At 48.7% G+C, this 16,700-nt stretch overlaps 1 protein-coding gene across 6 annotated transcripts in view; it reads left to right on the plus strand.

Moving 5' to 3' along the window:
- Nucleotides 1–693: 693 nt before the first annotated feature.
- Nucleotides 694–16,700, plus strand: part of MPRIP (myosin phosphatase Rho interacting protein) — a 155,985-nt gene continuing 139,978 nt past the window's right edge. For 2 of the 6 annotated variants that reach the window (XM_080980897.1, XM_080980896.1), the window contains exon 1: nt 694–2,110. In XM_080980897.1, coding sequence (XP_080837023.1) covers nt 1,991–2,110 — 120 coding nt within the window. In that variant the 5' untranslated portion in view covers nt 694–1,990. The remainder of the gene's footprint in view (nt 2,111–16,700) is intronic. The other 4 variants (XM_080980899.1, XM_080980900.1, XM_080980902.1 and 1 more) reach the window with 4 other exon arrangements.

Consider the following 16,700-nt stretch of genomic DNA (forward strand, 5'->3'; position numbering starts at 1 on the left):
TGCCAAACAACTGCGCTGCTTTTTATTTGCTTTGAAGCAAGCAACCAAACAACGGGCGGTTCGGGCGAGACTGAGCCGGGAAACCAGGCAGCGTGGCGTTTGCGCAAAGGTGGGCGCCAGAAGCGCGCTTTGCAAACGCGGACGGCTTTCCCGATTTCACTGCAAAGGAAGAAACCGCCGTTTGCAAGACGAAAGGAACAATGAAGGAGGCCCTTTTCCTTTGCAAAAAGGGCTTTCAATCTCCAAATCATGCTGCTGCTTTTTCATGGGGGTGGGCGGGGGAAGGACCGGCGTCCGGGAAGCGCAAATCAATCCACCACCGGTGCCAAACGCACGCGTCCACCAAACCTGATTTAAAGGGGGGTGGGGAGGAAACAGCCCAGCCTCCAATCCCACCCTCACCTCCGCTTTTGGGTTGCATGCATTTTGAACATTGCGCACCAAACACCCCCCCCGTCCCTTTCCTCTCTCTGGATTGGGCAGCGTCTCCTTTTGTTAGCAACCACTCGCAGCCTGCCATTGGATATCCCTCCACGTCAATTAAATGGGAAGAGGAGGAGGAGTAGGAGTGCCCCCTCCCCCTAAACCCGGAGAGCGCGTGAGGATTCCCTCCCCCGCTCCCCGCCCCCCTTTAAATTCCTCCTTTTTTTTTTTTGCTTGCAAACATTTGGTGCAAAGAGGGGGAAAGGGGGAAAAAAAGCTGGGGGAAAGAGAGACGAGAGAGCGCGGGGGCTGGGTGGCTTTTGCATGCAAAATGCCCCCCTGCAAGCCATAAAGCAGCAGCAGCAGAAGAAGAATACAGGAGAAGAAAGGGGCGAGAGGAATCCAGGCGTTTCCTTCCCCCCTCCCCTCCCTCCCCCTTGGATGGGCAGCCCGAGAGCGGGAGGAAGCGGCGGCGGCTGGAGCGGCGAGAAGGCCTTTTGCAAGGCGCCGGGAGGACCGGGCTCCGTTCCGGATTGGTGCTGAGGCCCGGCAGGATTGCCCCCTCCCCCGTTGCTTCGCCGCCTCCCGGCGTTGGGGAGAAGTTGGATTATTTGGCGAGGGAGACGGGCGCCCTCCTCGTCTCGCTCTTTTTTCCTGGGCTCAGCTGCTGTTTCGGGGTTTGGTTTTTTTTTTTTTGCAAAGGCTAACTTAAAAGGGGGAGAAATCACATTACATTCTGGATTTATCCCTCTGGATTAATTCCTCCTCCGGGCGGTGGGGATGAAGCGGCGGCGGCAGCAGCAACATGGATCCCCTCTGGAAACGGCGGCCGGCCCTTTGCAAGCGCGCTTCGGGATCCTGCGCGGAAATTGCGCCTGAGGACGCCGACCAGGAAAGGAGCAAGTCTGCGCGCAAAGCTCTCAGCATCCCTCCTTCGAAAGCGCACCGCTGCTCCTCGCTCCTCTCCTCCGGGATCTGCCCACTTTCTGCTCCGTCGAAGGCCGACCTGCCCTGACAGCTGGGATTTTCTTTTTTTCTCCTCCATCCGCTTTTCTCTCTCGCTCCCTCTTTTTTCTGGCAACCTCCTGGAGCCTCAGAGATCCAGATTTGGGGAGCTGTTTGGTTTTCAAGCCCCGATCTGCTTTATCTTGCCTGCTCCGGGGCCACATAATTTTTTCCCCCTTCTTACCATTTCCTCCACGCCAGTTTTTGTTGTTGTTTCGTTTGCCTCGGGCGAAAAAATAAATAAAATCGGGATGTTCTTGCACGCCAGATTCTCTGTAGCTCCGGATTGCTCGCGAGGAGGTGTTTGTGGCCTAGCAGGCAGATGAAAGGGATTTGGCCCTGGTCAGTTTCCACTCTTGGTTTTTAAAAGGATCCTGCTTTTTTTATACATAGAGAAATATTTATACAAAGGAGAACGAAGCTTGCACATTGTGTGTTTTTGGGTCCCTCCCCTTTATTCCTCTTTTAAAATAGTGGACGAAAGTTGGGGAAAGGAGAAGCTCTGATTTCTGGCCTCGTTCTCGTCCTCCTGTTTTCCTTTCTTCCCTGGGTAGGCAACGCCATGTCTGCTAAAGATAATCCCTGCAGGAAATTTCAAGCTAACATTTTTAACAAGAGCAAATGCCAGAATTGTTTTAAGCCTCGCGAGTCGCACTTGCTCAACGATGAAGATCTGAACCAGGTGAGACGTGGGTTGAGAGAGGGCGTTTTGGTGTCAGGGGGTGGAGGATTCTAAGCGCAATATTTGCAGTTATTCCTGTACTTGAAGGTGGCTCCTACTGAGTGCTGCTGCTGCTGCTGCTGCACACATTGTTAAACGACAGCAGTGGAACAGGCCTTGCCTGCCTGCCTGCCTGTTTATAATACTGAAGTAGTGGAAGAGGGAGGATGTAATTTGAAAAGGCCACTGGCCACAGTTGCTTTATTCTTTTGCAAACAGGAAAAGAATGTATCTCTGTGTTCTTTCCTCCCCTTTTGACTTTGACCAGAAGTGTGACCTCATAACCGTGACACACGCACAACAGAACCACTTTGTGATGTCAACACTTTCTGAATCATTTATGGGGAAAAAAAAGAGATTATATTTTTTTATTTTCGGGGAGTGGAATCAAAACGGGTTTCTCTTCTCTTCCTAATCTATTAATCTTTCTGACTGGAATTGTTAGCCTGCAGAAGGGAATTTTAACATCTACGCGCCACCCATGCAAGGCCTCTGGATTGCTAACCAGGACACCAGCTCTTGCTGCAAACATTTCTCTCCCCCCCCCCCCCCCCGTCACCTTGAGGGTTAGAACCTTAAAATGTTTCCAAAAGCCTGTCTCCACCATATCAAAGGCAGGCAGAGCCGGGCGTCTGGGAGCGGCTATTTTTTAAAAAATTTTTTAGGTAAACCCTTTGTAAATTTGCCCTTGCAATTTATTTATTTTTAAAAGTCGTGTAGGTGTAAATGGCAGAATCTGGGACCATTGAATTCAAGTGCGGTGCAGAAGCATGTCTTTAAAACACACCCTCCTCCTGTTCAGGCTGCTGTTGATAAACACGATATTCTGTATATGCACCCCATAAGTAGTGGCGGGAGGGGTGTGGGGGAGGCATATCCCTCCCTGGGCTGATGATCAAACAATCGGTTGCTTCTGTTCCCACCCTCCCCCTCCTCATTCCACACTACTTCTGACATCCATGGTTACAATCCTATTATGGAAATGAGATCAGTCATATTGCAGAGCTGGGAGGGGGAGGGGGGCACAGAGAGAGAGAGAGAGAGAGATAATGTAATCTGGAAGCTAATATGGAAAAAATGTATTTCTCTGAGCAGCGTTGTACAAGTGCATAACTGATCAGAAGTGTTTGCACAAAGCCTGGAGGGGCTGAGGGTTTGGCCAGCGGTTCTTCAAGCAACAGCAGCTGCTTTCTGGTTCTTTGCAAGTTCTGCTTTTCTCTCCTTCTTGCTGTTTAGTGTGAATCATGGAGCAAATTTGTGATGTGGCTAATTTCTCTCTCTCCATCCATTAAAAAACAAACAAACAGAAGAAAGCCTGACAGATAAATAACTCTGCATTTGTTTGCTGAAAAGGGGTATAGTTTCACTCTCTTGTTCAAGGGAAGGAGTTTTACTTATATATTTATATCAAACTTATTTGTCACCTATTTTGTAAACAAAGTGTAACTCAAAAGCATTTCATGACAATAAACACATTAGATCCAGCATAAGACAGAGGGTGGGGAATCAAATGGGAACATTTTTTTAAAGGCAGGATTTAAACAACCTGCCTGCTTAAGTTCCTTGAGAGCCAGTGTGGTGTCGTGGTTAGACTAGACTAGGACCTGGGGGAGACCTGGGTTCGAATCCTCACCTGGTCATGAAGCTCCCTGGGTGACCTCAGAAGCCAGTCACTGGGGAAGAAGTTGGGCTATGGATGTGTTCAGTAAGTAAATACACACGTACCCTGACTACTTCTTAAGATTAGGGTGTTGCTTGGTAAGGTAGCAAGCCTGGCCTGGGCCGCTCAGGTGAGATGATGATGGTGACGACAATGAATTTACCGTATTTTTTGCACCATAACACTCACTTTTTTCCTCCTAGAAAGTAAGGGGAAATGTCTGTGCGTGTTATGGAGGGAATGCCTACGGGTGGCATGCCTACGGATTTTCCTCCTCTAAAAACTACGTGCGTGTTACGGTCGGGTGCGTGTTATAGAGCGAAAAATACGGTAATTTGCATGCTGCCTTGTACCTGCAGGTCTCAGGGCGGTTATGGTCACGCTGTTTCTGGAACTGCACCCCTTTGAATTTTGGGTTGGGGGCCTGCCACGTGGTTGAACGCATCTCTCTGCACCTCTCAATTGAAAAACCACCAAAGTAATGGACGTAGAATAAGAAGATCGTGTGTGTGTGTGTGTGTATGTGCACACGCACCAATCTGTTGGGTCCGGTGGGTGTGTTTGCACACCTGTCATGCCAGCCCTTCCCACACGCCAGCCATGCACACGTTCTGCTCTAGTGCGTTGACTACAATGGAATGCTTCTTTCCTGCCTCATTTCAGCAAGGCTGGGTGGGTGGCCCTGCGGGTGCCAAGAAAAAGCCTCCACGGGCAGCTGTGCACCCTGGGGGGGCGTGTTGGTGAGTGCCAAGTGCCCTTTAAACTGCTGCGTTTGGTGCAGGTTTATATATATGGGGGGGGAGCATTCAAGCGTGTGAACTGACCCCCCCCAGACAGCCGATTCTGAAGTGGTACAGCCCTGACATAAGCGAGCCACCTCAACATCATCTGTCAAGTGTGAAAAGTAGGCCGTTTATGTGTTTTTCTGGATGGTTTTTTAAAAAAACCAGTTTCTGCATTTTTGTGAATGCGCTTCGCTCAACTGAGAGCTCCTTAGGGACCCAGCTGGTTTGTTTCTGTTGCGTTCAGTGCCTGTTTCGTTTTGCTGATGATTACAGGACAAGGGTTTGGTTTGGGTTGGGGGAAAACACACCCACCTAACGCATCGTAATTTACCATGCTACCTTGTTTTGAATCAGGACAATGTTCATCCTGTAGTCTGATGCCACAGTTAGCTGCAATATCAGCAAGTCTAGGTGTCTCTGGGGAGCCCCACAAACAGGGTGTGAAAGCAGCCGCCCCCTTTCTTCCTGCGTGGGGAGTGGGACCCAGTGTCTTCCAGTTGCACTGGGGCTACCGACTTCCATCAGCCCCAGTCAGCATAGGCCCGATGGTCAGGCCTGGTGGAAGCTGGAGCTCTGCAGCTCTTGAAGACCACAGGTTTCCCAGCTTGGGGCTGAATAAGCAAAACAGAGCCTCCCATTTTCCCAGGAGGGTGTTATGTGTGAATGCCATGTGCTGGGAAGAAAGTTTTGCTGGCTGCGTTTCCATGGGGCATCTGGGTGGAAAAAGAAGGCTGGAACAGATGGGATAGCTCAGTTGGCAGAGCGTGATGCTCTTAATCTCAGGGATGTGGGTTCAAGCCCCTCGTTGTGCAAAAGATTCCTGCACTACATGGGGTCAGACTAGATGGCCCTCATGGTTCCTTCCAATTCTACAAGTCTGTGATTCTATCTTGGGTCTGTCTACTGAGGCGATTCCCTGTGAACCTGAATGCAGATTTGCTTTTAAAATTCCAAGTGGCCCACATAAAAGATCAGGAAATGATGGTTTGGGAGCAATTTAGTATAGAGTTCACGTTCTATTCTTTCCTGCCCTGATTTCAGCCCGTAAATCCACTTTTGTAAGTTGGCACTGACTGTGGGTGGCTGCTTCTGATGACCATGGGCCTCCTTGTTCCCCTTTGTCAATCTGCAGGGAGTGTTTCTCCTGGTATCAAATTGGGAGCTGATCTCTAGAAATACCTGGCTGTGTGACAGGGCAGGTTATCCCTTCCCTGGTCAGAGGCTACAGACAACGTGCTCCTCACTGGTTGTAAGCTCAACTCTACAGCAAGGAGCCGCTGCTTGCTTGCCTTCCTGCACTAAATGGGCTGAGAGTTCTCTTGCATATTCCATTGCATAATCTCTGTGTGGGTTGCAGAAGATGGGCAGGTGTTTCTGAACCTTGGTTGTTTAACCATAGCAACAGCTGAAAGGACCTTAACCTAGGGTTACCAGACGTCCCCGGTTCCCAGGGACAGTCCCCAGATTTTCAAATCTGTCCCTGGACAAATTCTATCCCCGGAATGTCCCCAGATTTGCAAATCTGTCCCCGGAGCCAGCCTGGTAGTGCAGTTGGCTCTGGCTGGCTCCGGGCTGTTGACTGCCACTGCCGCCGCCACTGCCAAGGGGGAACCGGGGACGTCCGGTGGTACAGATCTCCTGCCCCCTTTGTTTTGACTGATGGGGGAGGCTTGGGAGTTGTGGGCGGGTGGCCGTTGCCCAGGAGGGGTACAAGGTGCACTGTTTTTCTGTGGGCAAGGTGCAAAGCCCTTCTTTTGCACCCTGTGGAACATAAATGCACAGAGTTTTTTAAAAACTGGGCAACAGCGCGCCACCTGCCCATGATTCCTGAGCCTCCCCCGATCTCCTGCCCCCTTCCCCCTTTGGTTTGACAGATTGGGGGAGGCTTGGGAGTCGTGGGAGGGCAGCCATTGCCCAGTTTTTTAAAAACCGTGCATTTATGTTTCAGAGGGTGCGAAAGAAGGGCTTTGCACCTTTATACAATATGCATGTGTGCTTGGGCCCAGGGTCTTTTGCCTCACCATCCCCACTACTAACTCTCTGTTGCTACTCAGCTTCAAAAAAGGAAAAAAAAAGTGTCCCCGGATTCATTGAAAAAAACTGGTAACCATACCTTAACCTCTAAAGTTGAGCTGCTGAAATCAGTCTCATAGAGTTGGAAGGGGTTCCGAGGGTCATCTAGTCCAACCCCCTGCAATGCTTAGGAGAAAACTAGGAGCGAAAGCGGACACTCTCTTCCTCTGATCATGAGTCTTTCCACTAGTAGGAGGTTGAAGGAACCTTTTGGTCTAACCCTAGGTGTGTTTTTGATTGCATTTATATCGTGCCTTTTTCTCCAATAAGATCAGAGTGGTGCACATAGTTCTCCCCATGTTATCCTTACAACAACCCTGTGAGGTAGGTTAGGCTGAGAGACACAGGGATTGCCCCCCCCCCCAGGTCACCTAGCTAGCTTCGTGGCCAAGAAGGGATTTGAACCCTGGTCTCCCAACCCTCTGACGGCTGCAAAAGGCTTGCAGACCCAGTTCGGATCCTGCAGACAAATGCTTTGATTGAGCAGGTGGTTAATCTCAAAATTCTCCTCCTTAATCCGAAATTTGCGGCTCTCTACCCAGACTCCACCTGCACACCATGCATTTAAAAGCATGGCTCCCCTCCCTCCCCAAAAAAGAACCCTGCAGTTTACCTGCAAAGAGCTACAATTCCCAGCACCCTTAAGAAACTACAGTTCTCACAATACTTGGTGGGGAGTCATGTGCTTTAAATTTGTGATGTGGGTGTGTGACCAGAAATTCTCGTTTGCCCCGGGCTCTGGATGGTGGATGAAATAGGAAAAAAATATATATCTCAAAACGAAACATGTGGAGATTCTGCAAGTTTGAAGTATACTCATCTCTGGACTTGGCAAGTAGAGATTTTGTGACCTGCCAGGTCAAATGCAGTCTGCTCGTGGCATGATGGTAAACCGTCTGGGGGTTTTGCCTGATCGTCAAATGCTTTGCAGGCTGCTGTTCAGTTTGGTTTGGCTGCAAAGTTTTTTACATTTTGCTCCTTTGCTTCTTTGACTAAACCAGGGGTCAGCAACCTAAGGCCCATGGGCCGGAAGCAGCCCACGGAGGTCGTTTGACTGGCCCACGAGCCACCCCCAAACCAAGCCGCCCGCTGTGCTAAACCGGTGCAGCGCGGTGCGGGAACTCACTTCCGCAGTGCCAGAAATCGCGTCTGCGCAGACGCCAAAAATTGCAGGTGGGCACACTCAGGCACACGCGTAATCCGGCCCATGGAGGGATCTCTGCGGGACCAATCCTGCCCAGGCAAGATAAACCTTGCTGACCCCTGGACTAAGCCCTGCCTCTCACCTGCTTATTTGAAGAATTGAGCTACCAGTCGGACATCTATGTTGTCTGATGGAAGCAGGGGTGTTTGGAGGGGGTCAGATCACATGGTGACGGGAGCAAGTCAGCAGTAAATCACACAGAGCAAGATAGAGTTAACTCTTTGTTAGCAGAAAAAGGTTTGACATGAGGGTCAGGGCTAATGAGTGCAGCAACTCATCTCCAAAAGGCATTGCCCCCCCCCGAAGCAGTTGCTGAAAGTCTCTGCCTCCTCACAGCTGCCTAAGTCCCTTCCTCTTCAGGGTTTCCCCCAAGCAATCTGAGATTGCGCTTGCATGAAGCTAACTCCTCCGCAGCCCTTTTCATGCCTCTTCTGGTTCTGGGAGACAAGTGGGGAGGGGAGCTTGTTGCATGAAGGGGAGACACCCATACCTCTTCACCATCCAGACTCCTCTCTGCCTCTTGGCCTCCCTCCTCTCCGTCTTCAGCTTCTGCCTCTGAGTCTGGACTGCTCTCTGCCACAGACTCCTCCCGCTCACTAAGCCCTGTTCCCTCTTCAGCTTCCAACACCTCCTCTTCCCATTCTTCTCCCTCTGACCACTTGTTGTCATCCCACCACCAAATGCCTTGGTACTCAAACAACTTGGAACCCAAACACTGCAACCCCGGAAGTAAGTGTTCTGGTTTGTGAACATTTTTCGGAAGCCGAACGTGCTCCGTTTTGAGTGTTACGCTTCCGATTTGAGTGTTACCCTGAGGCCTGTCTGTTTTTGTATTCATTCTGCGTTTTCGTTACTGTGTGGAACCCAGTTCAGCTACTGATTGATTGATTGTGTGACTGCAGTACATTGTTTATCGCTTTCATTTTATGGATCAGTGGTCTCGTTAGATAGTAAAATTCATGTTAAATTGCTGTTTTGGGGGTTGCTTTTAAAAGTCTGGAACGGATTAATCCATTTTGCATTACTTTCTATGGGAAAGCGCACCTTGATTTTGGAACGCTTTGGTTTTGGAACAGATTAAGTTTGAGAACCAAGGTACCAATGTATAGGAGGTTTGTGAGTCCCGCCTTTAAGCAGAGGGGTGTGTGATTGGTGAGTTGCAAATTGCACTGTCATGACTTAATCGGCACTTTTATTTATTTACTAGGGTTTGCGTCCAGGCTTGCTCCACTCTCTAACCTCCCTGCCATTAACCCACATTAACCCACTTCCATGCCACAGCCATTGAGGTTTTGCATCGCACCAACCCCTATCCCGACTTCATGCAAATCCAGGATTGTGATGCAGTGCTGCTCATCCTCCAGTGGGGGCTGTGTGACGACAGCCTTCCATTTTTATGCATATAGGAAGATACATGTAATTTTATGTCCTTCGTTACAGGGCCCCTGGAGCACATTACTATAATTAAAAAGCATAAACCATTCAGAAGGATTAAAAACACAACACGCGGTTCAATAAAACCTTTCCCCCTTAAATACTTGTTTGTACAAAAAAAGGGGCTATTATACACTTCAAAGAAGTGTAAGCATTTACAAATACGAGTTTAAGCTCTAATGAAAGCCACAAATATAAAAATGTTTTGATATGGAAACAGAAATAAAAACCTAAATTAATGTCGCAGTGTAGGGAGAAAAACCTCAAGGTTTGATTTCATCTTGAAATTTGTTATCTGAAAAATTAATAAACAAAGACCATTTTCCCAGGCTATGTGTTCGTCTTCTTAAATGGCTTCCAGAAAAAATAAGCTGGTTTAATCAGCAATATAGTGTACCATGTTTTTCTTAACTGCTCTGCGATTGCAATGGTTTGTCCAGTTCCAGATTCTGTGATCTGTATAATCATTGCAGACAATTTCTATTTTTACATATCCCATAATAATTCCCCATCCCTGGCTGTTGACCGTATGGCCTGGCGCTGATGGAAGTTGGGAGCCCAAGGACATTGGGAGGCCCCATACATTGGCAACACAGGCATATCGCGGGCACCAGGTTGGGGAAAGGTGGCGTGTTCTTGCTGGGCCAGCGATCTGGCGAGCTCCATCCTTGGGTGCCAGGAGGAAAAGCGTTATGGGAGAGATTTGCTTGTGCTCCTCGAATTCTGGAGGAAGCACCAGCATGTGGCAAGCTTCCAGATGTGTATTGGTGCCCTTTCCTGCAAGGTCGGATCCTGCCAGAAAAGTAGTGCCACTGCAATGCGAGCTTCTTGTGTTTGGGTATTTTTTTGCAAAAGAGGATTGGCAGCATTTGCATACAATTTGAAACTCAACAGCTGACAGCCTTTGATGTGTTCAAAGAGTTAGCGGTAAGATCAGATTGAACCCCAAGGGTTGGGCTTTGCTAAATCACACACTCTGTATTTCCTGTAGCTTGAGACCACAGAACTTGATAAGGCTTTTTCTTCTCCGTTTCCTTAAAATATGCTTTTGCTGCAAGGAAAGGAAGCCCCGTAAGAAACCCGGGAGACCTGCCCCGGTTGCCAAGCTCAAGGTGTTATACAGTCATACCTGGGGTTACAGTCGCTTCAGGTTGCGTTTTTTCGAGTTGCGGACCACCGAAACCCGGAAGTACTGGAATGGGTTACAGTGGTACCTCGGGTTAAGTACTTAATTCGTTCCGGAGGTCTGTACTTAACCTGAAACTGTTCTTAACCTGAAGCACCACTTTAGCTAATGGGGCCTCCTGCTGCCGCTGCGCCGCCGGAGCACGATTTCTGTTCTCATCCTGAAGCAAAGTTCTTAACCTGAAGCACTATTTCTGGGTTAGCAGAGTCTGTAACCTGAAGCGTATGTAACCTGAAGCGTCTGTAACCCGAGGTACCACTGTACTTCCAGATTTTGGCGGTCGCGCATGTGCAGAAGCGCTAAATCGCACTTTGCACATGCGCAGAAGTGCCGAATCGCGACCCGTGCGTGCGCAGATGCACCACTGTGGGTTGCGAATGCTGCGGGTTGTGAACATGCATCCCACAGGGATCACGTTTGCAACCTGAGCATCCACTGTAAAGCTCTGAGCAGTTTACCTGCAAGATCACTTTGCCCCATATTTGTCTGCTTTGATCTGCAGAGGTGGCCCTGTGCCACTAAATACTTGTTCCGTGTTTGCAAGACATCAATCTTTTAGTGTGGCAGCAGCTACACTTTGGAACTCCCTGCCTGTTGACATCAGGTGCCTTCGCTGCACTCTCTTTGGTTCCAGCTGAAAACATTTTCGTTTAGGCAAGGCTCTGAATCTCAGGGTTGTGGGTTCGAATCCCGTGTTGGGCGAAATATTCCTGGGGGATTGGACTAGATGATCGCCGTGGTTCCTTTCAACTCTACAGTCCTATGATTCTAAGTCTCCCTTGAAATGTAGAATGTTGATGTATGTTTTAATGTTCTCAGTTCATCACTGATTTTGATTTTTCTCAGTGTTTTAAATACAGTGGTACCTCGGGTTACATACGCTTCAGGTTACAGACTCCTCTAACCCAGAAATAGTGCTTCAGGTTAAGAACTTTGCTTCAGGATGAGAACAAAAATCGTGTTCTGGTGGCGCGGCGGCAGCGGGAGGTCCCATTAGCTAAAGTGGTGCTTCAGGTTAAGAACAGTTTCAGGTTAAGAACAGACCCCCCAGAACGAATTAAGTACTTAACCTGAGGTACCACTGTAGTTGTTTTCAACTGTTTTTACTGATTTTTTTTTTCTAAACCACATTGAGGGTTTGGTGTGAGTTTTTTTTTATTTACAATCAAGTGGTGCACGAATCTTATGAAATAAAACAAATAAAAATAAATTGTAGAGTTGGGAGGGACCATGAGGGTCACGTAGTCTAGCCGCCTGCGATGCAGGAATTTTTTGCCCCCCAAAAAAGCACACAAAACACCAAATATTATTGCTGTTACCACTACTAAAATAAAACAATCACCAGCCTTTCTGCTCCAAAGTGTCATTATGTCATTTTACCCTTGCAAGCATCTTCTGAAGGATGTTAGGCAAGGAGAAAATGACCAGTTCAAAGCCACATTCCTGAGTGAGTCGGAACTTGAACTCAGATCTTCCCAGGCCAAGTCTGCCGCTCTGCGGGATGCTGTGTGTGTGTGTGTGTGTGTGTGTGTGTACACGCAAGAGAGTCTCAGTGGCTTTAGTCATTCCTGTATTTCAACTTTCCCCAAGTTGATGTCCTCCAGAAGTTGAATTTCCTTTCACGCCAGCCCCTGGCCAGCATGACTAGTGGTCAGGATTCAGGGGGTTGTAGCCCAGCAAAATTTGAAGGCCACAGGTTAACCTGGGCCCGAGATAAGCAAAAGCAAGCTCTGTTGGAAGAAACGGGTGTGTTTTGGTGTGCTAGCAACTTCATAATGCATAGGATTCTATAGTCCAGTTTTGTTTTGTTTTGGCGTTTTCCCCCATCTCAAAAGAGCCACACAACAGGTTTATTTTAATTATCGCTGGAATACTTGAACGTGCTTTTTTTTTTCTTTGATGTGTAATCTTGTGTTGGTGCAAGAGGCTGATAATGATTGATAGTAATTTTTACCCTGCTGTTTCTGTTCATAAACACTCGGAGGGAGCTTGAACAAGCAGCAGCAGGGCAGGTTAGAAATGCGGGGAGAAAATGGTAGCAGAACAATAAAATCCCAGTGTTTCACAACTCAAGGGCAGAGCAGGTTTTAAAAATAGCCGACCATCAAATGTTAAGAGTGTCGCCGGAATTTTTTTAAATGCATAAAAGCTGGCCCCCATGGAAAGAGTACTCAAAATCTTGCTGACACCACCGAAAAGACCAGAGATTTGAACCCGAGGCCTTCTGCACGTAAGGCGGGTGGATGTTGTGCCACTGAACTGCGGCCCTTTCTCCACAGGTGCTGGCCTGCCTTAGAGGGGTGGTTGCAAGCATTTGCACGCACACAAATAGTTTACGTGAAGCACGGAAGTGTTGCATGCATGCTAAGTTGTTGCTGTGTCCACTTCTGAGTTTTGCACTTGTGATGACATGGGAAAATCTGAGGGCAGTGAAGATGATCAGACTGGGTGGGCCGTGGGCCGTGGGCAGTGCCGGATTTACGTATATATAAGCTAAACAAGCTATAGCTTAGGGCCTGCCAACTCTCTTGGGCCTCCCCAAAAAATAAAGGGAAAAAACCCCCTGGATGTACATTTCCAAAATATAAGATAAAAAGCAAATAAAATAAAACCTACATACAGCAACAGTGTTTTGTGTTGTGTAGGCTTCTATGATGTAAGTCATGGGCCCGGCCTGCTCCCTCAAATATCACTGGTTTGCTCCTTTCTATATACAGTCATATCTCTTGTTACGTTTGCTTCATGATACGTTTTTTCATGTTGCATCCCGCGGCGACCCGGAAGTACCAGAAAGGGTTACTTCCGGGTTTCACCACTTGTGCATGCGTAGACGCACAAAATGACATCATGCGCAGAAGCGGTGAATTGCGACCCGCGCGTGCGCAGATGTGGGTTGCGTTCCTTTCAGGTTGCGAACAGGGCTCCGGAATGGATCCCGTTCGCAACCGGAGGTACCACTGTATAGGGTGCCTACAATCTTCATGGACTGGTTGCATGGCAACATGTGCAAATGGCTTTAGATACCTATTAGGTCCGATGCGGGTGGCGCTGTGGGTTAAACCACAGAGCCTAGGACTTGCTGATCAGAAGGTTGGCGGTTTGAATCCCCGCGACGGGGTAAGCTCCTTTTGTTCGGTCCCAGCTCCTGCCAACCTAGCAATTTGAAAGCACATCAAAGTGCAAGTAGATAAACAGGTACCGCTCCGGCGGGAAGGTAAACGGTGTTTCCGTGCGCTGCTCTGGTTCGCCAGAAGTGCTTAGTCATGCTGGCCACATGCCCTGGAAGCTGTACGCTGGCTCCCTCGGCCAATAAAGCGAGATGAGCGCCGCAACTCCAGTCATCCACAACTGGACCTAATGGTCAGGGGTCCCTTTACCTTTTTAGGTCCATAAATTACCATATAGCAGGCATGGCCAAACTTGGCCCTCTGGCTGTTTTGGGACTACAATTCCCATCATCCCTGACCACTGGCCCTGTTAGCTAGGGTTGATGGGAGTTGTAGTCCCAAAACAGCTGGAGGGCCAAGTTTGGCCATGCCTGCCATTTAGCATAAATTCAACACAAAAAACAGCGACAATTTGTTGTTGACAAAGGACAGCTAGACATATAAAGGGCCCCATTACCTTCAGTAGCTTAGGGCCACATCAAACCTCAGTCTGGCCCTGGCCATGGGCCTGATCCAGCAGGCTCTTCTTACGTGGTCAAATTCTCTTTCCGCAAAAGATGCTTTGTAGCAGAGTTGCGTCTCCGGTTGTGGAGTTTCCTTTGCATCCAGCGAACTGTCTCTTGAGATTCCTGCATTTCAGGGGGTTGGACTAGACGACCCTCAGGGGTCCCATTCGACTGCAATTCTATGAGTCTGTGAGCTGCAGAGGTTGGACATAGCTTGTTATATTTAGAAGAGAAGACTGGGGGACTGGACAAGTTAGAACAGACACCCCCTATGGCTTTAAGGTTCAAGGGCAAAGCTCGCTGGTTAATCAGACCCTTAGGAAATTTCAGGAAACAAGATCCAATTTCTTGCTCTCCCTCCTGAAACCTTCAGTACAATAAAAGATGTAGATGGTTGATAATTGTGATCCAAGCAGTCTGAGGCAGTGGATTTGGACCCCCCAAAATTCTGAATAATCCACACTGAAGTGTAGAACAGGCAGCCCCAAACTTGGCCCTCCAGATGTTTTGGGACTACAACTCCCATCACCCCTAGCTAACAGGACCAGTGGTCAGGGATGATGGGAATTGTAGTCCCAAAACAGCTGGAGGGCCGAGTTTGGGGATGCCTGGGTTAGAATTTTCCAAAATACCCAAAAGGTTATCACGCAGAAAATGCGAATTCTGTGCTTATGTATGGTCGGAGGCATCAGTGCTTTTGAATACCATTTGCTGGAAGCTACAGGAGGGGAGATTGCCGTTGCTAAAAACATTGTATTTCATCTATGTTTTTAATTTGTGTAAGCCGCCTTGATTCTCCCGTCTGGGACATAAATAAATTTAAGAAGAATAATACAATAAATTGAAAAACGTGTTCGTCATTGGGCTGTTGGCACCAATCCTGTCTGTGGCTTGTGAGCAGGCCTCTCCAACGGATAAGAGACTCCTTCTGTCCTCATGAGGACTACCACCACGGTTGAGGCTGTGTGTAACCCTCCCCCTTCCACGGAGTGGGGGTCACTGCACAGGATGTCAGTGTGGGAAGCAGTAGCTTGTGGGTCCTAAATTTAAATATTTTCCAAGAATCCCTCTTTGAGTTCACAGGGCATTTTTGATGATAATGGAAGAAGGAGATAAAAGTGAGTCACAGGATAAATAACGGCGGACTTCCAGACAAAGAGAGCTCGGCAGACAAAACTTTGACCGCACTGTAAATGGAGGATTATTCTGTGCAAACTGTAAACAGAGTTTCGCAATTCATAATGGAGTCCTTACAAAGGCGCTTTTGTTGGGAAAGGGTGTTTTTTATGGAATAATAGGTAATGCAATGGGTTTCCCAACAAAAGAGACATGTTGCCCAGGTCTGGAGTGACAGTTCAGAGCTGTGGCTTTGCAGAATCTGCCATTCTCCCCGGCCTCAACTTTCCCATCTGCGGGATGGGCGTAATAATGCTGGCCCACCTTACAGGGCTGCCGCAAATTCGGAGATATTGAGCATGGTAGGAGAGGCTGTTGCCTGGTGGTGGAAAGGATGTTTTGCAGGCGTAGGGTCTCTGGGTCACCCGCAGCATCACTGGGGAAAGACTCATATCTGATACCCTGGCGATAGGGCTGCCAGTCAGTGGAGGGGATGAATGGCCGAATGGTCTTCCTATGAGATGTCTGAGAGACATTTGCTAGGAAGGAACTATCATGTGACCTTGATCTTGGAACCTTTGCACAGATCTGATTCACACATGCTGTTGTCTGGTTACCTGGAGTCAGAGCTGGTGTAGGTTTCCTTTTGGTCAGCCTTGTGGGCGAGGTGGGAATGTTGACCCCAGAGGCAGGGGAACGAAGGGCGGCAGGGAGAGGCAAGCTGTTGGGAGCCCACCACTGTCCAAAACAGAGGTCTGCAAACTTTTTCAGCAGGGGGCTGGTCCACTGTCCCTCAGCTCTTGTGAGGGGCCGGACTATTTTTTTTTTTGGGGGGGGGGAGAACGAATTCCCATGCCCCCACAAGTAACCCAGAGGTGCATTTTAAATAAAAGGACACATTCTACTCATGTAAAAACACGCTGATTCCCGGACCATCTGCGGGCCGGATTTAGAAGGCGATTGGATCTGGCCCCTGGGCCTTAGTTTGCCTACCCATTGTCCATAACTTCAATCTCTTGGGGAACGATTTTCCAGTTCTGGCTGTGGACTCCACTCACCCAGAATGAGCATTGTATCCTCTTGAGGGAGGAGGGTTGAGTATAGAAGGGCATCCTTTTCCAGCTGAGCCTTCCTGGATCAGCAGTGTCTATCTGAGTTCTAGTACCTACGGGACTGTCTCTCCTGGTATGCCCCACGGAGGACCTTAAGGTCCACAAATGACAACACTTTGGAGGTCCCAAGTCGCAAAGTGGTTAGATTGGTCTCAACTAGGGCCAGGGCCTTTTCAGTACTGGCTCCGACTTGGTGGAACGCTCTGTCACAAGAGACTAAGGCCCTGCGGGACTTGACATCTTTCCGCAGGGCCTGCAAGACAGAGCTGTTCCGCCTGGCCTTTGGTTTGGACTCAGTCTGACCCTTA

The sequence above is a fragment of the Podarcis pityusensis genome (assembly GCF_964106645.2).
Source record: "Podarcis pityusensis genome assembly, chromosome: 14".
In the NCBI taxonomy this organism is placed as follows: domain Eukaryota; kingdom Metazoa; phylum Chordata; class Lepidosauria; order Squamata; family Lacertidae; genus Podarcis; species Podarcis pityusensis.